This window comes from Acinonyx jubatus, chromosome B1 (genome assembly GCF_027475565.1).
Source record: "Acinonyx jubatus isolate Ajub_Pintada_27869175 chromosome B1, VMU_Ajub_asm_v1.0, whole genome shotgun sequence".
Taxonomy (NCBI): Eukaryota; Metazoa; Chordata; class Mammalia; order Carnivora; family Felidae; genus Acinonyx; species Acinonyx jubatus.
The window spans coordinates 137,219,731-137,244,561 of record NC_069382.1 but is presented as its reverse complement, the minus strand read 5'-3'; the positions used below and the strand labels follow the sequence as shown (position 1 = coordinate 137,244,561).

Below are 24,831 nucleotides of genomic sequence, written 5' to 3'. Positions count from 1 at the left end.
AGGCGCCTGGGTGGCTCAGTCGGTTAAGTGTCCGACTTCGGCTGAGGTCATGATCTCACTGCTCATGAGTTCGAGTCCCGCATCAGGCTCTGTACTGACAACTCAGAGCCTGGAGGCTGCTTTGGATTCTGTGTCTCCCTCTCTCTCTGCCCCTCCCCCCGTTCATACTCTGTCTCTGTCTGTCTCAAAAAAAATAATAATAATAAGCATTAAAAAAAACTTTTTAAACAAATCAGTCAGTACTGTACTTGCAAAATAACTATGAGAAAGGAATCACTCAAAAATTTCAAAAGTGTTGTAAGCTACCCAGAAAATAATTAATCACAGCAACCACATTAAACAAACAAACAAACAAACAAACAAACAAAAAACCACAAAAAACAAAAAACAAAGAGAGACTCAGAGAAGGGGAAATGGGTCTCCACAATTTTTGTTTCTATGTATTTAGAGTTCAGGGAAGAAAAATCAGTAACAGAATGGGTGATGATTTCATGTCCTGGATTCTTTTGGAACATTTGATATCAGGAATTAGCAAACTATGTCCCAAAGGCCAAATCAGCTCATGTGTTTCATAAAACCCCTGGCAAGTTAAGATTTTTTTTCTTTTATCTTACTACATAGCCAAAAGAAATTAAAACAAAAACAAAAACAAAAACAAAAACATTATGGGGCGCCTGGGTGGCTCAGCCAGTTGATTGTCCAATTCTTGATTTCAGCTCAGGTCATGATCCCAGGTTGTGGGATCAAGCCCTCCATCGAGCTCCACGCTTAGTATGGCACCTGCTTGGGATTCTCTCTCTCTGTGTCTCTCCCTCTGCCCCTCTCCCATTTCCCTCTCAAATAATAATAATAATAAAAGAATATGTTACATAAAATTCAAATTTCAGTATACATAGCTTTGTTGAACCAGCCACATGGATTTGTTTACATAGTATTTACAGATGCCTTTGTGCTAGAATGGCAGAGTTGAGTAGCTGTGATGGAAATTGTGTAGCCCTGAAACCCTGAAATATTTACTATCTGACCTTTTACAGGAAAAAAAAAAGTTGCCAACCCCTGTTTTATATAAATCAAATTAGGACCTAGTTACAAATGGCAGATTGCACAAGTGGTCAGGCCAGGGTGGGCGGAGACAGACTTGGATTCAATTGTTGATTCTGCCACCTACTTGATATGAGCAGATAATTTAACCTTTAGAGACTCCAGGCTCCATGTGCCCCCTCTCAGGGGCAGTGAGAGCTAAAATCAACCGATGTTCTTTCTCATCAAGCCATACCCCCTGCTGAGGGTTGGGTCTACCTAATAGAAGAAGCACCTTCTGATGTGTTTGCATATATGTGTACGAGAGATTAAGAGGTGGCTCTCTGTTCCTCATCTGTAAGATTAAGGTAACAGTAAGAGCCTCCTCTTAAGTTTTAAGTATTAAATGAAGTCATAAAGTGCTTAGCACATATATAGTGCTTAGCACAGTGTCTGGCATTGTGTGCTCAAGAAACATTTTTGATACTGTTATGTCAAGAGTCAGAAGAACAGTGGTTCAAAGGGGGAAGAAAGATACCTTTCACTATTTTTTTTTTAAGCAGAGACACATTTAGGAGATCTTCTGACATAGATAAAGAGAGATGACTGTCTAAATACAAGCCCTCCTTGGGCCCTAATCTTAAATCTCATAAATCAAAGCTTCATTTGCCCACTTGTAAACTAGATCTACATCCATTCATTTAACAAATAATTTTGGAGCACAAGCCCTGTGTAAGGACCAAGCACTGGGAGGAAGGCAGGGAGTGAGACAGGCCCTGCTGTCAATATCTCGAAACAAGTAAGAAAAGCCCAGAAGTAAACAGGAAATTACAGTTCAGTGACGTAGTGCCTTAACAGAACTGAGCCTGGATGCCCTGGGAGCACACAGAAGGGCTGCTTTATTTGTGGGATTTCTATGAGGATTAATCGATTGCCAAAGCAATGGTGTTTTATTTTCATTGGCTTTCAAATATCTGTGAAAGCCAAAAGCATCATCCTAGAATGAGTAATACTACTAACTGCATCTCATCAGTTAGTAAATGCCTGACAGACTGAATACCACTTAATACAACACCCGAGTGTTTATCATCATCTTACCCACTATCCTAGTCTGTTTTGAAAAGAGATTTAATGCACACATCAGCAGGAGCATCTCATGGCAATGGTCTCACTTTTCACATCTACAAATGTTATATAATATCACTGCCACACACTAGAGGTATTTGAGTTTGAGTACAAAACAATGACTATTCTAATAGGAAAAATGAATTATGCTATGATTATTAGCAATACAATAATGAAAATTATAGTATTTATTATCCTATAATAATTACTGGAATAATAAAATTCCCACAGAAAACTATACATCATCAACCTAGACTGAAGCATCAAGGTAACTGTGACCCCTCTGACCTTTCCTCTTTCACCTCTCTGACACACTTAATGCTGCCTTCTTTTCATATTGGAGTTCCATCTTCCTTCGGCTCCTTTATATAGTAAGTGTCCTGGTTTTCCCATTTCTTGAACTGTTCCTTCTCTCATTCACTTCACTAATTCTATTGACCAACATAGGCTTACATTTTTCCTCATCTTGATTAAACTTCAGATAAGTTTCCTCTTGGCAATAAGTCCATGACCTCCCTTTTTTTTGAGAGAATCTACTTTAGAAAACTTCTAATTGCAAGGGGTGGGAGGGAGGGGAGGGTGGGTGATGGGTATAGAGGAGGGCACCTTTTGGGATGAGCACTGGGTGTTGTATGGAAACCAATTTGACAATAAATTTCATATATTGAAAAAAAATAATACCTACTTCACACAGATAACAGTGTTATCTGTTGTATAATACCATTGCCCTGATATGTTTGCATATCTGTCTCCTCCTGTTAGTATATATACAGCTGAATTAGCATTCTTGATTGAATAAATATTGAATGGTCTGGCACTGTGCTCATAGCTTAAAAAAAAAGAAAAAAAAGAAAACTTCTAATTGCAAAATCTTTCCCTCCCTTTTTGAAATATATTTAAGTCTCTTTCCAGTTTCACAGATCCAAGGGGGAAGGTCTCTCTCAACCTGAGAGCTACCCCTTTGAAATGTATTCACCAAACAAGATGGTAACCCTATCTCCCAGTGTCTGTGGAAGGGCAGTAGCCTAACTTCATGGGTGCCTAGCTCCAAATCTTAACACTACCCCGTCAGTAAAATAAGAGAAAGTTTATTTCTATTTTGGGTAAAACCAGTTAGCATATACAGGTGGCCTGCAATTCCTTCCCCTCCCTTGTCCCACCTCTGTTGAGTTCAATCTCTCCCCTATTGCAATAGTCTTTTTTTTTTTAAGATTTTATTTTATTTTATTATTATTATTTTTTTAATGTTTACTTATTTCTGAGAGAGAGACAGAGCTCAAGAGGGGAAGGGCCAGAGAGAGAGGGAGACATAGAATCGGAAGCAGGCTCCAGGCTCTGAGCTGTCAGTACAGAGCCCGATGCGGGGCTCGAACTCACGAACTGTGAGATCATGACCTGAGCCGAAGTCGGACGCTTAACCGACTGAGCCACCCAGGCACCCCAAGATTTTATTTTGTGGTAATCTCTGTACCCAATGTGGGGCTTGAACCCACAACCCCAAGATCAAGAGTCACATGCTCCAGTCAGGCACCCTTATAATAACCTTGAATAAGGTCTTCCTTACCTGTTTAACGTTGTTGAGTGCAGTTTTTCTTTATTGTTACATATTTCTCCCATTCCAAGGAAGAAAGGAGAGCCAGGAGGGAAGAGAGAGGGAAGGAGAGAATAAAAAACGAAGGAAGGGCTGATCCAACAAATTATTACAGTTATCCTTTCTTCAGTTAAAGGATATTGCAAAATTAAAGTGGCAGAAAGAACAATTTCAGAATAAAAGAATTCTTTCAAGTTGAATAAATCTAGCATTATGAAAAATATAATCCATTTTCTTTTCTTTTTTCATTTCAGCACGGACTTCTGTGCACTGGGGTTTAGGAACCACAGGCCTATGGGATGAACTCTAAACTCCACCTGGTTGTTTTCGTCTTTGAGGCTACTGATAATCTGGTCTAAATTTTCTATTTTCAAGATTCCCTCCCATCTTCACTCCAATCAAATACATCCACCCTCAATTTCATTTTTCTCTTCATCTGTAATCGGCTTTTCCCTCCTTTCTTCTTGCCTAGGTCCTGCTTTCCTTTCAGGACCCAGTTTATCCTGATTTCTCCATGAATACAAAACCTTTCTCAAAAACAAACTGGTGGTTGCCAAAGGGGAGGGATTTGGGGGTATGGATGAAACTGGTGAAGGGGATTAAGAAGTACCATCTTCCAGTTATAAAACACATGAAACATGGGGATATAACGTACAGCACAGGGAACATAGTCAGTAATATGGTAACAACTCTGTATAGTGACAGATGGTAACTACACTTATGGCGGTCACCATTTCGAAATGTACGTAAATATCAAATCAGCCATGCTGTACGCCAGAAACTAATACAATACTGTATGTCAACTATTCTCCAAATTAAAACAAAACAAAACCTTTCTCTGGTGCTCTTTCTCTTCTTGCTCTAACCTCTTGAAAGTCACTTTCTTTTTCTTTTTTCAGTAAAAATCATGTGGAATTTCATTGACTACTTCACTCTTATACAATGCCCAAATGTGTACTTTCAACCCAGACCTCTCTCTGGAATTCCCGACTTGTATATTCAACAGCTTTATGATATTTCCACTGAAATGGCTGTATAGACATCTTTCACTCAACATTTCCAAAACAAAAGAAGTCCTCATCTTCTTCCAAACACTGCTCTACCTGATGACAACACGTTCTTCTAGTCCCTCATGTGAAAACACTTAGAATTATTGTGGGGGTGCTTGGGTGGCTCAGTAGGTTGGGCATCCGACTTTGGCTCAGGTCATGATCTCACCATCCGTGGGTTCGAGCCCCGCATCGGGTTCTGTGCTGACAGCTCGGGGCCTGGAGCTTGCTTCCAATTCTGTGTCTCCCTCTCTCTCTGACCCTCCCCCACTCAAGCTCTGTCTCTGTCTCTCTCAAAAATAAATAAACATTAAAAAAATTTTTTTAAATAAAAAAAAGAATTACTGTGAATGTCCTTCTCTCACACCCACATCTACTCTGTCTAGGCATCCCATAGATTCCACCTTTACACAGATGTATTCAAATCCAATCACTTCTCACCATCTCACATTTAGTGGAGTCATTCTCCCCTCTCCTAGATTACTGAATTTGGCAAGGAATTAGTCTCTGTATTTCCACATTTGCCCCTCTCTGCAAAATCTATTTATACACAGTAGCCAGAATGATCCTTTCAAAGTATTAAGTCATATCATGTCACCTTACAATGGCTTCCCAATTCACTCAGAAGAAAAACTCACGTCCTTAATGACTTACAAAACCCTATCCAATCGGTCCCCTTCCCCTCCCCCCCCCCATTCTCTCCTACTCTTCTTGAGACTCCTGCTCTCCCAGGATACCTCCATTCCAGCCCACTGGCCACCTTGCTTTGCTTTAAACTTGTCAGACAGAATGACCCTTTAGGCTTTGTTCTAGCTGCTCCTGCTGCATAAAACACTCTTCCCTTGGGTGGTCTTCAGGGTTCACGTTCACACCTTCCTCAAGTCTTTATTCATATCTCACGTTTGCAACAAAAATTACTTTGATCCCTTACTTAATATTACAACTTGCACCTTCACTCTCTCCATCTCTGACACAACCAATGTCACTCTTTCTAAAATCACCTTACTCTTAAACTACCTTGACTCACAATGTGCTCTCCTGAGAACCGGAAAGACCTAGAAGACTCCCTTAAAAGTACAATGACTTGTAAATTCGAAAATGAGTCATTTAACCTCAGCTTCCCTGCACACCAAAATTGTGAGTGCCTATGGGATACAAGTCTTTGTATCCTATACAAGGATGAGAAGAGATGGCTAGAGGAACAGAATAAGAGGAAGGACAGAGAAAGAGTATCATTTAGTGAGCTAATCACTGAGAAACTATGTAATTTGTAATCTAACCACATCCTGAAAGACAAGAAAACTTGCAAATTGCAACATGAATTGCAAATGAAGAGAGAAAAAAAACCTAGATATTTTCAAACAGAGACAGGTGTTGATAAAGAGTTGTCCAGAAAATTTAGTAGTGGCCCAAGGTCCTTATGGATGTTTGTTTTCCTTGCAATGTTTTCTTACAGTGAGAAAGACAACTGTCTCTATACAGATAATATTGAGTTACTTTGTTTTTTGAAGGAAGGGACACCTAGGTGGCTCAGTCAGTTAAGCATCTGACTCCTGATTTAGGCTCAGGTCATAATCTTATGGTTTGTGGATTCAAGTCCTCTGCCCTGGCAACGTGGAGCCTGCTTGGGATTCTCTCCCTCTGTCTCTGTCCCGTTCCTGCTCTCTCTCCCCCTCTCTCTCAAAATAAATAAAAATAAAAACATTTCTTAAAAAATGAAGATCAAAATATAAACCCATGCAACCATGAGATGTGAGAAAATGTTTTGGTTTGTAATTTTGGTATTTTGAAGGGCAAGAATTTGGGGTTTCTTGCTTTGATTACTGTATTTTTTACAAAGATAATATACTCATAAAAATAATAGCCATGTGATCAGTCCCTTTTAGTGCTTTCTGTTTTCATGTTCAACTGAATATGAAAACTTTCCATGAACCCTAAAAATTATCTACAAGGAAAACACTATCTTAACAACAAAGTTTACATTTGAAATTATTGCATCTTAGGTAATACAAATCAATCATCTCAACTAAAACAGAGTTTCAAACTAAGATATAGCAAACTATTGAAATCAAATTATTTACTCATGTTAGAAAGCACCAACATTTAAAAGGGACAAAAATATGAGCTCACCATTAAAACACACTCATAATTTCAAAAACATGATCAATGTCTTAGACACAATAACCCAATCTTCATAACACACACAAAAAAAATTATTCCATTTTGATAATTAATGTTTTAATAAAAATGTTTCATTTGAAAATCATTCTCCTACCTTATTTTGATTTTAAATGACTTCTGAATTTTATGAATATCAGAACAAAATTTATCCTATCTTAAAATCTCTTTTTAATGAGACTAAAGGAAAAAAACAGAATCTAGAATGAATTCTATACAAAGTTTTCCTTGTGGTGCTCTCCAGTGTCATTGTTGGCATCTTCCTTATTATAATATGCAACAGTACTCAGAATCTGTAAATTATTTCTGGATGGAATCATTTTTAAAAAGTAACTTTATGCAACTTTTTACTTACACATTCTGTGGCTGTGACTATCAATGAGCTTGAGATAACAGATTTTCCTCCATTAAAGCTCACTGAAACATCAAGAGTTCTGAAAGAAAATGAAAGAAACAATAATTAAAAATAAATTAAAAACGAGAGGATTGTGGGAGATTTTTATTTCTGCATATAATTCAAAACAAGCAAGAATGTTTACTTTTGATCAGTTATCCCAACTTTTTTCTTTCTTAGCTCCAGTCATTACTTAGTAGCCAGAGGCAAATTCCTTAAATGATCTAATTGTTCCTAAAAGAAAGATTAACATAAATAGTAACATTAAAAAATTCCTTGAGAGAAATGCTGAGGCTGTCTTCCCAATACCCTAAAAAGGATTAAAAAAAAAAAAAAAACCCACTTAGATCCTATTTACCATATTTCCCCTATCTTCAGACATTACTACCATCACAAGATTATTAAGAATAAAAAATTGGAGGGGTACGTGGGTGGCTCAGTAGGTTAAGTGTCCAACTTCTGCTCAGGTCATGATCTCATGGTTTGTGGGTTCGAGCCGCACATTGAGCTGTCAGCTCAGAGCTTGGAGCCTGCTTTGGATTCTGTGTCTCCCTCTCTCTCTGTCCCTGCCCTACTTGCGCTCTGTCTCTCTGTCAAAAATAAACATTAAAAAAAATTCTTAAAAAATAGATAGATAAATAAATAAATAATTGGAAATAATAAACCATTCAAGGTTAAAATATAGAGAAAGTGATAATACAGGAGAGAGAAACTGAAGAAAAACGAGAATGCAATGTCCATGTAGGTATTTGTTGTAGATGATCCTAGGACATCAAAATATCTTGACAAAGGTAAATGTCAATACTACCCAAAGCTATCTACACATTCAATGCAATCCCAATCAAAATTGCACCAGCATTCTTCTCGAAACTAGAACAAGCAATCCTAAAATTCATATGGAACCACAAAAGGCCCCGAATAGCCAAAGTAATTTTGAAGAAGAAGACCAAAGCAGGAGGCATCACAATCCCAGACTTTAGCCTCTACTACAAAGCTGTCATCATCAAGACAGCATGGTATTGGCACAAAAACAGACACATAGACCAATGGAATAGAATAGAAACCCCAGAACTAGACCCACAAACGTATGGCCAACTCATCTTTGACAAAGCAGGAAAGAACATCCAATGGAAAAAAGACAGTCTCTTTAACAAATGGTGCTGGGAGAACTGGACAGCAACATGCAGACGGTTGAAACTAGACCACTTTCTCACACCATTCACAAAAATAAACTCAAAATGGATAAAGGACCTGAATGTGAGACAGGAAACCATCAAAACCCTAGAGGAGAAAGCAGGAAAAGACCTCTCTGACCTCAGCCGTAGCAATCTCTTACTCGACACATCCCCAAGGCAAGGGAATTAAAAGCAAAAATGAACTACTGGCACCTTAAGAAGATAAAAAAGCTTCTGCACAGCAAAGGAAACAACCAACCAAACTAAAAGGCAACCAACGGAATGGGAAAAGATATTTGCAAATGACATATCGGACAAAGGGCTAGTATCCAAAATCTATAAAGAACTCACCAAACTCTACACCCAAAAAACCAATAATCCAGTGAGACATGGGCAGAAAACATGAAAAGACACTTCTCTAAAGAAGACATCCGGATGGCCAACAGGCACATGAAAAGATGCTCAACGTCGCTCCTTATCAGGGAAATACAAATCAAAACCACACTCAGATATCACCTCACACCAGTCAGAGTGGCCAAAATGAACAAATCAGGAGACTATAGATGCTGGAGAGGATGTGGAGAAACGGGAACCCTCTTGCACTGTTGGTGGGAATGCAAATTGGTGCAGCCGCTCTGGAAAGCAGTGTGGAGGTTCCTCAGAAAATTAAAAATAGACCTACCCTATGACCCAGCAATAGCACTGCTAGGAATTTATCCAAGGGATACAGGAGTACTGATGCATAGGGGCACTTGTACCCCAATGTTTATAGCAGCACTCTCAACAATAGCCAAATTATGAAAAGAGCCTAAATGTCCATCAACTGATGAATGAATAAAGAAATTGTGGTTTATATACACAATGGAATACTACGTGGCAATGAGAAAGAATGAAATATGGCCTTTTGTAGCAACGTGGATGGAACTGGAGAGTGTGATGCTAAGTGAAATAAGCCATACAGAGAAAGACAGATACCATATGGTTTCACTCTTATGTGGATCCTGAGAAACTTAAAAGAAACCCATGGGGGAAGGGAAGGAAAAAAAAAAAAAAAGAGGTTAGAGTGGGAGAGAGCCAAAACATAAGAGACTGTTAAAAACTGAGAACAAACTGAGCATTGGTGGGGGGTGGGAGGGAAGGGAGGGTGGGTGATGGGTATTGAGGAGGGCACCTTTTGGGATGAGCACTGGGTATTGTATGGAAACCAATTTGACAATAAATTTCATATATTAAAAAAAAATATCTTGACAAAGGTACAAGAAGAAAGAATAATTTCTTTTTTTCATGGCTAAGATACATCAGAATTAGAATACAGCTCTTACTTTGGAAACATGATTTCAAATTTTAAGATAATTAATAATAGTTAAAATTTCATTAATTCAGATTCTAGCAATTATTTGTGATCAGTCAGCCAGGAGTTGGTAACTTTCTAAAAAATAGCTCTAAGATATCAAAAGGGGAAAAAATGACAAGGGGATTTTAAAATATTAAGGAAACAGCCCTTTTCCAAAATAGTTTACACAGTATATTATCCTATAATAATTGGAATGCCAATATTTCAAAGCTATCTATTCATTAAGGCAGAAAGTAGTAGATAACATTTTGGTAATCTAACTTCTATACAGTGCCATGTTCCCATTCTCCGAAAATATTCTAAGTTCCAAGAATTAATAGCTAAAAACTTTGCCTGAATTACTCTGAATCAACAAAATGTTATATTTTGAAGTTTTCTTCTCTATTCCTTGAATTGAAAGCCAAATTCACTACTACTTACAAAGAATTCTGATAAAAGAAAGCAATCTCAAACCACTGGTAAAATTTCAATTACGATGCCAGAGATGGGGGATGAGAAATATTATTTAGTCCCTGCTATGTGCCAGATACCCAGCCTAGGCATTTTATGAACATCATCTCATTCATCGTCACAACAGCCCTTAAAGAAAGTAGTAGTTTCACAGTTGTGCAGATGGGGTACATCAGGCCCAGAAATGCTAATTACCTTGCCTAAAGTGGTAAAGCTAGGGTTCTAACTAATTTTGAAGTCTTTCCATCAGACCACGCAAGCTTGTTGAAATCAGAGTCCTTAGTGTGTTTCTTTTCTCACTGTGATATTTAGTTTGGATTCACACAGGAACAAGAGACACCAGGAAAGATACTCCTAGCAAACCCGAAGCTGAACTCTTCTTCAAAAATCAGTAATACTTCTGTTTAAAATATTTCTTTAAATTATTCCCTTCAAAATACTTTGTTAAAAAAAAAAGGTTTAGCTATATCCAGAAAAGAATGAGAACTTAAGATATTTATACCAACTTGTTTGAACTTTTGAACTAGTTCAACACAGAATGCCAAGTGGTTTATTTAAGAAAGAAAACTTAAACCCAATTGCTTATTCTGCAGAACCAAGTGCCTTGTTTTATTTACTTTTTTTGAAGAGTAAGCAGAGTTGAATCCAAAAATAATCTTTCCTAGTTCCCAATTCCTCTACTTTGAAATGTACCAGAAAGCATATGACATGGTAAGTATGGTTTTAGTTTGGGGGAAGGGACTATCTGATTCACAATAATGTATGATTGTTGCAAATAATCTTACTGATTCAACTTTTATGCGTTCAGCAGATACTGACTGAAGTTGTTTATAACCTGGCACTTAGAACTCACCAGAAATAAACCAGTTCTCTAATTAATGAAGGAAACATTAAAAATTTTGATGCTTCCAGACTGAGAAAAAAAGAAAAAAGGATTTTAATGCTTATCCAAGTGGAATAAGAACAGAAGATCTATTTTACAACAAAGTTCTTTCCTCTAGTAGAAATGCATGCCAACGAGATCTTCTAGGCAGCCAATATAACTGCAGTTGTCTCCAAAACTCAGTCTAGTATCATGTGGCTGGTTTCACATAAAACTGAGACAAGTCTCCACAGATGGAAAGGCACCTGATGTTTCTTTTGACATGTGGACTCAACTGAAACAATATGATCTTTACCTTCTTGAGAGCAGAGCATGGCCATCAGCAGGAGCATTGATAACGATGGCGTTTATCGAGTCCCTACTACGAGCCAGACACACGGCTCTCCTCTCATTTAATCTTCACAGAGACCCCCTGAGCTAGGCAGCAGCATTTTCTCCACTTCCCAAGAGAGGAAACTGAAGCTTACAAAGGTAACTTGCCCAAACCTTAAACTTCTCTGACTCTGGAGTCCAAGTGCTTCTTTTATTTCTACCACATACTTCTTTCATCCCTGATAAATATGTGAGAATCTTACATTTAAATTTCTCTCATCGGCAGTAACACTCCTCCAGGTTTTTACTACATTCATTTACCATATTGCTCATACTAATACATTTACCATATTGCTCATGGTTAACTAGAATGGCATTTACTAACTGCTAAGATAACACGAAAAACACGCTCCAAAAGTTACTCTTACATTTAAATGTTGTTGTTTCTTTAGTGAAACGTTTTTGAAATTATTGGTATGATACTGGCACATGAATGATACCTTTGCCCAAAGGTATGCTGCTCCTTTGCATGCAGATTGGTAAAGCCACCTCACCCTCTAACCCAAACCTAATACCCTGACCTTTTGTTGACTCAAAATTCCAATACATATATTTAATGTTTGCCATCTTATTTTATGTCATTTCCATTCGTATCTATGCATTGCTCATTCCTACATAACCCCTACTTCTGGTTAGTGTATTACTAACAGAACCCACACTCACAGTTGATAGACACTTTGTTATGGATGAAAATGTATGAAAGCCATGTTGGTTTTACCTAATTCCACACAGAAGTGAGAGGTGAGGGGAGAGTTCATTTTTCATTTGTCCCAAGAATCAATTAAAATTATAAAAGGGGAGAGGTCTAGCCCACAAGTTGAGAAATCAGGAGTCCTGGGTTTGAAGCCTAGTCCCTATACTCTCAACCTTGCATTCCTCAATCTGTAAAATGGGGATAATTTTACCTATTTCAGAGTTGTTTGGGGGAAGAGAGCCTGGCAAAATAATAAGCATAAAATACCCAACATAGGATACAGCAGTTATTCTTATATTACTGTAACACTTGACTATTTTTCTAACAGATTATTCAGAATAACAAGGTACTTTTATATAAACCTTTTAGACCAAGTGAAAATATAACACAGATAATACAGAAGAATATCTAGCAGCAATAAAATAATTACCTAACACTTTTTGGCTCAAAGAACTTTTCTACTCACTGCCATGTAAAACTACAGATAAATTGTTCAAAAACTGCCTAGAATATAACATCATCCAGGTTCCTGTACAGAAATGTTTCAGTGTTATTTCCTTCCTGTTACAAAACATCATCTGATTAAACCCAACATCATAGCTGTGTTGGGCTGTATGTTTACACCTCAAACCTAAAACTGCACTCTAAATTGGTTTATGAACGTTTGCCAATAAGTTCATGATTCATTTAATCACTCAATCATTCTATTACTAGTTAATTAAACAAATACTTACAAATTGCTACAATAGGCCAAGCTAGGCTGTGCTTGGTAACAGGACTGCGGTAACAAATAAAACACAGTATTACAATGTAAGTGAAAGGAAGCCACATAAACAATTACAATAGAGTGTGACATTAACTAAAAGAGGTATAAGCACAGGAGTACTAGTGGACCTAGTTGTGAGAGATACAACTTGTTCAGCTTTGCCAAGGGGACATCAACAAAGGCTTCCTGCAGGAAGTCACTCAAAGATGAATCCTAAATAATGACCAGGAGATAATAAGGAAAAGAGATTAGAAAAGGATCCGCGAAGAAGGAGGCTATTTGGTAGGCTGGAAGGTAAGGAAGGCACAGAACAGTCAAGGAACTAAAACCATTCAACGCAGCAGCATCACAAGATGTGAGAGTGAGAATATATGGCCTGAGGCTGGAAAAGGGAGTAGGAAAGGATCAGGAAAAAGCCAGGATGCCATCTTTAGACATTTGGAATTAGTCTTGAGAGTTTTTAAATTATGTAGAAATATTGTCAGAACTGTTTTTTTTACAAATATTGTTCTTTTTTACAGTGTAGAACGTGGATCGGAAGAGTAGATTCTACAGTAGAAACACCATTTATGGATGTCATGGTATATTTCACATTAGAGCCAAAGCAGAAATGAACTAAAATAGTGGCAATAAGGGTGGTGTGAAAATGAAAGTTGGTAGATCTTAAGGAGTTAAAATAAAAATGATTGGACATTTAGGATGTTAATGGTGGGAAGAAGGAAATAGTTAATGATGACTTAACAGTTTCTACCTTGGTGTGAGGTGGATTGCATAGGAAACACAGGAAACAGAGCAGGTTTGAACAGAAGTACCTAGGCTTAACTTGGGAGCTTCAAGTTGAATGGGCCATGAGAAATCCAAGTGAAGCAGTAGACTTTCAGATAATGGACTTTCGGATAGTGCCTTTAGAGCTAAGAAAAAGATCTTGTCTTGAGATTTGGAGCTCCTCAGCAAGAAAAGGAAGCCTTAAAGAACATGCATTTATGAATCAGTATGCCAACAATGGTGATAACTGAGAGCAAGGGACAGTAAGAAGAGGAGCCTGCAGCGACATCTGAGAAGAAACAGCCAGCTAGGTGAGAATAAAAAGTCATGAAAGACAAAGGGAGAACCTTCTGAGACAGGAATGGCCCACAGTGCCTAATGCAGGGTGGTTAGGGAAGATCAGTCTAAGAACTGAAAACTTCCAACATCCTTTTCTATAAATTGGTTCTACATTGTTCAGAATTGCTCACAAATATCGTAATACACTCTTGGTTCCATCCTTGGAATATTTTTTTTTTTTCAAAGTAGAAGGATCAGGGTGCCTGGGTGGCTCCTTCCATAGAACATGCAACTCTTGATCTCCAGGTTGTGAGTTCAAACCCCATGTTGGGTCTAGAGCTCATTTAAGTGCAAAAAAACAAAAAACAAAAAACAACAACAAAAAAACAAAACAAAGTAGAAGGACAGAAGAAACCCAAACAACTCACCATAGCAAAAAGATTGTTTGAAGTACATTTTAATGTCAACTGGTATTCAATTAATAGTGATAAAACTAAATTCATTCCACATGAATTATTAAATAGTATTGTGATATATAATTAAGTAAATAAAATTCAGTAAGTCCTAATGGTCACAGTGAGTTTATTTAAAGATGCAGGAGAGTTCCCAAACAGAATAGCCCAGTGCCATATGTTAGAGCTACTTTGATCTAAGAAACTTCACACACCATGAACTATGGTTGACATTTCAATCCATGGTAGCCTATTTGCAAAGTATTCATTTACTACTGACTTCTTGTGTAGCCAATAAAAGATGCCATTTTATGATCCATTAAAAAAGATGAAGAAATTAAATAAAATTATGAAAGGTATTTGCCAGAAGTAATAAATAATTTACCTCCAATTTGCACGTACTGAAAATTAAGCTGGCAACAACTCAAAAAGTTATAAAAATTATGGTGACTTAAGATATTTTGAAATCAAGTACTACTATTAAATACTCTGCAGAGCTTTTTAAAAGTTAGTTTTGTGCATAATAAAGATGAAGAGTTGAAAAATAAGTCTTCATATTTGTGAATAAAGATTTCACTAGATTTCACTTATAGTGATAAGTATATATGTAAATAATGCTTTATCTAAGGATATCTATAGGATATCTTTTTAATGTGGTTAAAGGGTTCTTGAATAAAATAATTTCTTTTTAAGATATTTCAAAATATGTGTATACTAAAACAAACATTGCAGTTGGGAAATTGCTAGATTTCAGAAAGAACAGAAAGCTGTATTCAGAAATGTGCTGGCCATCACACCTGAAGCTGTACTGAAAATGTTTACAGTATTACCCTGAAAATAATCCCTTTCTAACTGTTTTTGCATATTTTAATAAAATAATGAAAAGATACTTGGAAATAATCACCCATTTTTAGTGCCTTTCATCCAAAAAAAACCAAATCCCCTATTAATAGCAAAAAAAAAGTAAAAATAAAATGATAATACAAAATTTAGAAGCAGTATTTAAGAGGATTGAAACACATATCTAAGGATATCTCTATCTCATCATATATCTGTCCGTCTTTGAACACTTGTGGTTACCAAAACATTCTCTAAAGTGTTAGAGATCTTCTTTGTATTGAGCTGAAATGTACCTCTCTTTACCTTTTGCTCTTTCCTTCTCCTTTCCTTAGAGCAATAAAGAATAAGCTCTTTCACATGACAGAGCTGATGTTTGAAGACATCTGATATGTCATGCCTGAATCATATTTTAGAGTATTTTCAATTACATCGTATTTAGCATTTCCATACTTGGCAACATCTTGTTGGCCACCTCTAGATGTGCTCCAACTAATTGTTCCTCTTAAAAGACAATTTCCAGAACTAAAAATAATACTGAGGATGGAGCTCCAATAAGGATTAGGTGAACTGATCACATTTATAAGTATAATCAGAAAGCAATACACTATGGGAAAGAAAAAGATAAAATGCCCCACCACTGGGGTGGGGGATAGAGAAATAAAGAAACAGAGATGGTCCTCAGCCTTAACCCATCTCACCAAGATTCTAATGTTTACATTCAAAGTAAAGACATAACTACTGTCCTAGAATCTATGATAAAAATAAATAAATCAAGTGTCATTCCTCATAATGAAAACAAGAGAGAATAAAGGCATTCTTATATCATCTGCTACTAAGGTAATGTTATTAGGTATCGTATAGATATATATACACATGCATGCATAGGTATATTTTTGAAAAGAAGTGTTCATGTGAGAAGCTGTGTTAAAGGCAGAATTTGTCCAGCCGAGAAAGAGAAGTGGAATGAATCAATTTTATTCCAGGTAAAATGATCATATTGAAAAACTAACAATGTTGAAGAAGAAAATAAAAAGGTTCTATTACCAAGTTAGGCTCTAACCCCAAGGTGGCCACACCATTCATCTGAATGAACCTTCAATATCACATGCCTAAAAATTTCCACACACGTTAATGTCCCACCACTTCTTACTCAAAACACTCTGTCATGTGTCTTCCCACATTGCCTTTTAAGAGAACTAATACTATCAGTTTCATCTGACTTAGATATTTATTTCATATTTGCCAGAAGATTCTGGCCAATGTTTTTGAAAGCACATTTAACTATACCATATGCCTCCTTAAATCATCTCTATCAAACAAGCTGTAGGATAAGGCTCTGGTTCATTCTGTTCTGTTTTTCTTTCTTCATAATGTGTTTATGTATATTTACCCAAGTTGTTCTGCTCTTCTTGCCAAATTACAGGTTTGAGGATCTCAACTATTGCAGAACAGCTGTGCTATTGTTGACATCTCACTCAACAAGGGTCAGAGGAGAAGCCCATCCTTCAAGTACTGGGGACACCTGCACTTACACCATAAGGAGAATGCCCTGCGGTGGGGAGGATTCAAAGAACTCCACAGTCTTTCCTATTCAGACTTAAAACACTGGTACAAGTGAGCCACTGGCAGAAGTAAACTGCCAACAATCTACAGATTTCTCACAGAAGAACGACCTCATTACCACCACCTTTACATTATTCCCATTTAAAAACTAAGTATCCAGGGGCACGTGGGTGGCTCAGCCAGTTAAGTGTCCACCTCTTGGTTTCAGCTCAGGTCATGGTCTCGTGGTTTCGAGAGTTTGAGCCCCGTGTCAGACTCCATGCTGACAGTGCAGAGCCTGGTTGGGATTCCCTCCTCCCTCTCTCTCTGCCCCTTCCCCACTCACACTGTCTCTGTCTCTCTCCAAATTGATAAATAAACTTAAGTAAAATAAAATAAATAAATATTAAGAATCCATTCATCTCAATCTGGAAATCTATATCAAATAAAAAAATTTAATAAACAGAAATGTCTCTCAAAGAAAGTACTTCAAAGACCCATTTCAATAACACTAACTAATGATAGGCCTGGATAAGATTTGCCCAGGCAGTTTTAATGTCTGTTTACTCCACAACATCAATTTCCAAATGCAAAGCTATGGTCCTAGCTCTGCTGCTATATTCTTTGTCCCTATCTGCAAGCAAAGCATCTTCATATTAACCTTTTTACAAACTAACATTCACAAGTGTTTAGGTTTTTTTAAAAGAATAATCCTCAAACAAAAATGGAATTCAGGAAGTAACAGCAAGATGCGAAAGGAACTGATAGAGCAGGTTAATGAGATGAGGCACATGTCCATGGGTCCAGCTCTGAGACTAGGCATCTGGCTTTGAGGCTGTCTATCCAGGGTTACTTCACCAGGGTGTTGTTAATTATTGAAGTGAGAGAACAGGGGGAACCATCACCACATCTGTCACCCTCACACAGGAAAACCCTTCATTCGTTCTTGGGCCAGATGTGTTTATTTGAAACATACTAACTAGCTACTTAATGGGTTTGAATTCTTAGCCAAAAGCTAATTAGGCAAACATATTAAGCATCAGTCACCTTACAAGGCTAAACTGTTTCAGTTGTGTTGATTTTTATCCAATCTCATAAGAGAGCTCGTCACCTACAGAGGTATCTAAAGAAAAGTCAAGGCAAAGGAAAGGTCCGAATTACTTGCAACATACTTAGAAGAACAATAATGATATCCCCAAGTGCCCAATATACTAACAAATAAAACCTCATGTTTTGCCTCAGTGGTATCACGTGCTTGATACCAAAAAGAAAGCAGGAAAGCAAGAGAAAGCAAAAGTAATTATCTAAAATGTCCTTCCCCCCAAATCTCCAGTTCTCTTGTAGGTGAAATATTAATGTCAAAAGCCAAATAAATGATGACTTCTCATGTCTGATATTTATTATGTTCTATATGTTTTTTTAAATCACATGTCCTGGGTATTTAGTCAATCTACAAATCACTGAAGAATATCAGCAGTCTCTATAGTCTCTTAAAAAAAAAAAGAGGCAAATTCTAGAGAATACAAACTCAGTGTCTGGGATAAAACAGGCATACTGCATTTTATAACTACTTTGGAAAAGATGGTAAGATGTCTTCCTTAACCAATCATTGCTATTAAAAAGTCAAGATAGTTTTCTGTTCTCTTTTTCCTTTTTTTAAATGTTTATTTATTTTGAGAAAGAGAGCTGGGGAGACTCAGAGGGAGAGGAAGAGAGAGAATCCTGAGAAGGCTCAGCACTGTCAGCACAGAGTCTGATGCAGGGCTCGATTCCACAAGCGGTGAGATCAGGACCTGAGCTGAAATCAAGAGTTGGACGCTCAACCGACTGAGCCACCCACGCACCCCTCTATTCTCTTAAATGGCATGCCCCTCCCATAGGATTCTGGGCATTTTTCTCCTACCTGATATAAGTCTCTGACCACCCCCAGCAATCAAAGGTACTTTTTTGCTCTTAATATAACTCGTAATTCAAAATATTTGAGGAAAATGCATCCATCCTCTCATCTAGCAAACATTTATGAATCTATTGTGTGCGAAGCATTGTGTTTGATGTTACAGATACAGCAGGAATCAAAACAAAATCTATCCTAGCAGGAAAGAGACCCAAGAGAAAATAAATGCTTGGGAGAAAAAAATAACCATGAGAAGGGAATAGGGAGTGCCAAACGCAAGAGGAGAAAGACTGTATTGATTAAATAGGGTGACCAGGAAGGGTTTACCAAGAAGGTGACATGTGAACAAGACCTAAAGAAGGTGAGAATGAGCCACGAGGAGAAGAGCATTTCAAGCAGCGGGAACAACAGGTATACAAGTGCCAACGTAGTTGAGGAACAGCAAAGAGGCCTGTGTGACCATCCCAAAAGCGGCAAAAGGAAGATGAATACTCTGACATGGTGAGGGGCCAGATCCTACAGAACCTTGTAGAACATGGCAATGTTTAGATTTTCACTCTGAGTGGAACAGGAAATATTATCAAGGATTTAAGGGAAAGGTGATATAAATGAACAGTTTTAAAAGGATCGCTATGCCAAGAACAGAAGCAGAAAAACCAGGAGAGGCTAATAAACCTTGTATATTTTATTTGCCTCTGGTCTATATGCAAGATCAATTTAAAGTAATTCTGTATCTTATCTATTATCCTAAACATATTCCTTCCACTGCTTTTGGGCTAAGGAATATCTGAACTGTCCGCAATCATTTCCTTCATAATAGAGTGTAAAAAAAAAATCACAAATGGAAATACTAAATTACTAACGAAATTATCTGTTTAGGTGATTTAAATAAAAGCTCTTCTTCCAAACTAACATCCTTTATTTTAACCAGCTATCATTATGGTTTATATTGTCACACCAAAGAACATGAGAAAACAGACCTTATAGGATGTGGATATTAAATTAAAGCACAAATACTTCCTTGTCCAAGGTATGCCTTATTGAGCCATGCTCCTTTTGCTCTTTAATCTTGATATTTAAACACCATAGTAATTAGTCAAAATCTCACTTTGTAACTCATGTGTGTGTAGATGTGTGTAGGGGCATGTGTAAACTTAATACTACACAGTTCAAAATAATGCTTTGGCTCTGATTATTTAAAGGCTCTAACAATATCTCTTACCCATCCAGATAAATACTTATGGAGCCTTTTAATCAATATTTAAGAAATACAATAAAGCTGACTGAAGCATTTTCAACCTACTAAGAGTATATATGGTCAAAGTACTAGCCAGAGTAGTTTGCCTAGAACTACTATTTCATGTTCATTCTGTACATAAAAAAAAAAGATGCAATAAAAAAAGTAATGCATATTTGTCACCATTTCCTAATAATTTGTACCTAAAATGTTTTTAATATGTTTTAAATGAAGTACTTACTCTCCAACTTTATTCAGTGTAGGTGCGGGACAAAGCATAGAATTAAGCTCCACACTTACTGGGTAAACACCTAGAAAATAAAATGGCACTGAATTAATAAAGAGCTTTATTTTTTCTCAGTTTCATTAATAATATGAAAAACATGGGGTGCCTGGGTGGCTCAGGTGGTTAAGCATCTGGCTCTGGATTTCAGCTCAGGTCATGATCTCATGGTTTGTGAGATCGAGCCCCACATTGGTCTTTGCACTGACAATATGGGGGACTTTCTCTCCTCCACTCTCCCTCTCTCTCTCTCAAAATAAATAAATAAACTTGAAAAATAATATTTAAATTATATTAAAACATAATGGCAAGAAGGGTTTAACAGTGGAACATTAGATATATATTAGAATGAAAAACCAAATAGATTCTCATTGAAAAAGAGGAGAAGGAAAAGAGAATGAAAAAAATAGAGATTCTAGGCCTCACTGATATACAGTGTTGGTAAATTGTGATTTTTTTCTTAGACTAAATTCACATGTATTTGTAGATACTATAAAATTATCATCTTCTCCATCTCCATTTTTTAAGTATCTTAGGCTTTTAAGGATAAGTGATATATATTTTAAAAGCAGAATTTAAAAACAATGGAGAGGGGCGCCTGGGTGGCTCAGTCGGTTGAGTGACCGACTTCGGCTCAGGTCATGATCTCGCAGTTTGTGAGTTCGAGCCCCGCGTCGGGCTCTGTGCTGACAGCTCAGAGCCTGGAGCCTACTTCAGATTCTATGTCTCCCCCTCTCTCTACCCCTCCCCTGCTCACGCTCTGTGTCTCTCTGTCTCTCAGTAATAAATAAACATTAAAAAAAAATTTAAAAACAATGGAGAAAAGATGAATATCCAAAGAAGAATGAAGGTATTTCAAGGCTTCAATAAAATAGTTGTATCTACAATAAATAAATACATTTCATAAAACAGAATGCTTAAATTGCCCTAATAATTTTAATAATATAGGATCAAAAAAATCTGGACTATAAATATTCAGAAAAGTTACATAAACAAATGGATAATCCTGGATATGAGGGATGAAAATATAACCTGACTCTACTCATTTGTTTGAGAATTTAGTTTAATAAACTTAATCTTATGTAGCTAAGGGATAAATATGTTTATATTATAATCAAACACGTACCCAAAGGGAGCTAAGTAAAGCTAACTCTTAGATTCAGATGGCTAGTGAATAAAAATAAAATTACTTTGTCCTCTACAATTGTAGCATCTACTATGAAGCATTTGTTACAAATATTATTGTCTTGCTTTACCAAAATGATGATCCTAACAGGAAAGAGAGGAATTAATTCTGACATTTACCATGCTGAGATCCTCACCACGTTAATTCAACAAACACACACTGAACAGTTGCTGTGTACATAGCCAAAGCTGTGCTATTGGAGTGCTTAGTACCATCAGAAAAACAGCAAAATTGTAGATGCACCTCTCAAAACATAATTCCACCAGAGTTCACAGAGTTATGGTATCTGCCTTACAGATTAAAATTTTAGAAGCCAATATAATCATCGATAAGGAAAAAATGTCTCAATAGAGACCCAAAACGCTCAGAATATTTAAGATCTATTTAAGGAGTTTTTCTCAGAATGAAGATTAAAAACACTATCCTCATCTGCTTTTTTGAAAGCCATGTTAGGGAAAATAAAACCCCATTCCATAAATATGATAATTTTCAATAAACAGTGCTGGGTGGGCACTGAAGATAAAAATACGTGAAACATTCAAAAACATAAAATATATGAAATATCGACAAGGCAAAAAGCCTCTCTCAAGAAGCTGACTGGCAAATTATTGGGACATTAGATGAAGAAAATGAGTGAGCATAAAATAAGGCAATAAGTAGTAGAGTGGTCCAAGATAGTTAGATTTTCAGGCAAGAGTGACAATAAATAAATCTGGAGAAAGAGGCAATTAAATCAAGCAGTTGATGCAGTCCACACAGAATCAAGTTAGGAAAACTGGGTTCAACTCTCAGCTCTGCCCATTATTGGCTGTGTCACCACAGGCAAGTTATTTGACTCTTTCAGCCACTGGACCACTACCCGTAAAATGAGGCTACTCAGGATAGGGTTCAGCATCTCTTAAGTTATGAACAAAGGTTGTAATCATGAAACAACAACAACAACAAAAAATTGTTATTACTACTGGTACTCTCACCAGACTTCATTTCTTTCTTCCTTGATTGAAAAATATAGCATAGTTGATTTCAGCTGGGAAAAAGAGGAAAACACTTGGTACTTATATGCTGTAAAGATATTCAAGCAACATAGAGATTATGAGGAACCTACTTTTTGTGTATGTTTCATTTACAGTGTAAGTACAGAGAACACTCCCATTCCGACTGCCCAAGATGAATCCTCTTCCATTCAAAACAATTTGAAATTCCTCTAGAAGCAAAAAGAAAAACAAACATTTTAACCCCTGCTTTACAAAAAATAAAAAGACATAACTTGAAAGGTCAAGGTACACAGAATTAATTTCTTCATAGTATTCAGCCAACTAGTAACAATGAAGACATCGTTGTCTCCAATTCTACTTGCTTTCTCGGACCCTCTAGGGAAATTCAGGGAAGATATCATTGATTGTCACATAGAAAGGTGACATTATTTAATTTTTTAAACAAAGTGGTTTCCAATAGTAACCAAGAAATTAGAACTAAAGCCTAACACTTATTCCCACGTACCACAGGAACTTCCCCTTACCCTGTCTTCTCTGTCCCCAGTAGAAAGAAAGAAAGAAAGAAAGAAAGAAAGAAAGAAAGAAAGAAAGAAAGAAAGAAGGAAGGAAGGAAGGAAGGAAGGAAGGAAGGAAGGAAGGAAGGAAAGAAAGAAAGAAAGAAAGAAAGAAAGAAAGAAAGAAAGAAAGAAAGAAAGAAAGAGGGAGGAAGAAATTCTATCCTTAGGCAAATATCAGTAGTAAAGAACCCTCTTTGTTTTTCTGTACTCCCAAGTATTAAGATGTGGGAATGTAAAGAAAATTACTTATTCATGTTCTTTGTTTCTTAGAACAGTTTTGTATTTTCTTTAATCTCTGACACCCCATACAGAGTTCTTTAACAGTTTCTTGACATTACTAATCTGGTTTCATTTTCTTTTGCATACAGATTTAGAACCCAGCAGAGGACATGAACTTTGGATTACTAATCATCTATGACCAGTCAATAAAGGAAGTTTATTCAACATATTGCTCAGGACTCTATACAGGGGAAGTAGTCACTAAATGTTAGACAGTAAAATAAAATGCTAGAAAAAAACGTTAACTGATCAAATACCTTGATAGGCCATTAAACATTTGCTATTTAGCTAGAAGAAGGCATATTAACTATTTTAACAGTGATTAACTCTCCATCTTCTCAAGCAATCTCCTAGCAAAATCTAACATATATACAGGAATGTATTATCAAGAAAATATCGCTATGCCACTCTGCATTGAGTATATTATAAAAGGAATTTTACTTATAAAGGGCAGGTAAAACTTACAATGTGACTGTGCAAAAGATCATGGGCTTCAGAGTCAGATAGACAAGAGTCAAATAGGACAATTACTAAAGCAAATACTGACCCACTCTGCCTGGGTTTCCTCATCTGTTGAACCAGTGATTATAAAAATGTCAAATAGTGCTGGTATGAAGATTAAGTAAAGTTATAAAGGCAAAGGGATGCTTTGCGACGTTCAAATGCACTATTCCTTTTAAACATCTCAACCATTAATTAGGGAGTCTAAAAGATATAGAACCTAAGACTATATCCAGAGATTGGGAGGCTCTGTGGTAAATTACACAGCACATTTCCTCTTCCATCAGACCCAATATATTTTTCCTTTTCTAGTAAAGTCAGGTTAAAATGAACTCCAGGTCAGACTTGAAGAAGAAGAAACAGAACAAGCCAGAGAGAATCACTTTCTCTTTGGGTAAGGACAGCCTGGAAATGCTAAAACCTGAGTCTGTTCTTAGCTAATGAAGCCACCTGCTTCCTTCCTGCCATCTACCCATACATCGCTCCCTTCTGTGCCCTGAGCTGGAGGGCACTGTACTTCGGGCCGGTCATCAAATCATGGAGCTCAAAGTCTACAGATACATGACTGTATAATCAGATAAAAGAAAAAAAATCATATTTTATTTTACTTGTCATAGGAAAGGTCTCAAACATGAACTAAATATACAGAAAATTCTAAAAGCCTGTCACACAATATGTTCATTATTTAAAATAACACTCCAATCTTAAAAAATTTGAATTTAAAATAGAAATATTTCAAGGAATTATTTAAAAATTCTTACAGAAAAGGATGCCAAAAAAGTTAATTTTGTTATTCTCATTCCAACACGAGTTTCAAATCATATATTTTAACTAGGGGGAAAAAATACAATTTCTTATATGGTATTTTTAAATTCTAACCACTTACCCCCTACACAGACACTTGAAGGCCGCAATTCCAGGATTTCAGTGCATGACTGAGCTAGTATCTAAAAAGGAAAAAAGAAGACCG

General features: G+C 36.7%; 1 protein-coding gene across 1 annotated transcript in view; it reads right to left on the bottom strand.

The window, feature by feature from the left end:
• The window catches only part of ANTXR2 (ANTXR cell adhesion molecule 2), a 151,924-nt gene that overhangs the window by 83,543 nt on the left and 43,550 nt on the right, over positions 1–24,831 (bottom strand). The window contains exons 8-11 of the mRNA XM_015074377.3: positions 24,748–24,808; positions 22,635–22,733; positions 20,302–20,371; positions 7,319–7,397 (exon numbers count right to left, since the gene is read on the bottom strand). Coding sequence (XP_014929863.2) covers positions 7,319–7,397; positions 20,302–20,371; positions 22,635–22,733; positions 24,748–24,808 — 309 coding nt within the window. The remainder of the gene's footprint in view (positions 1–7,318; positions 7,398–20,301; positions 20,372–22,634; positions 22,734–24,747; positions 24,809–24,831) is intronic.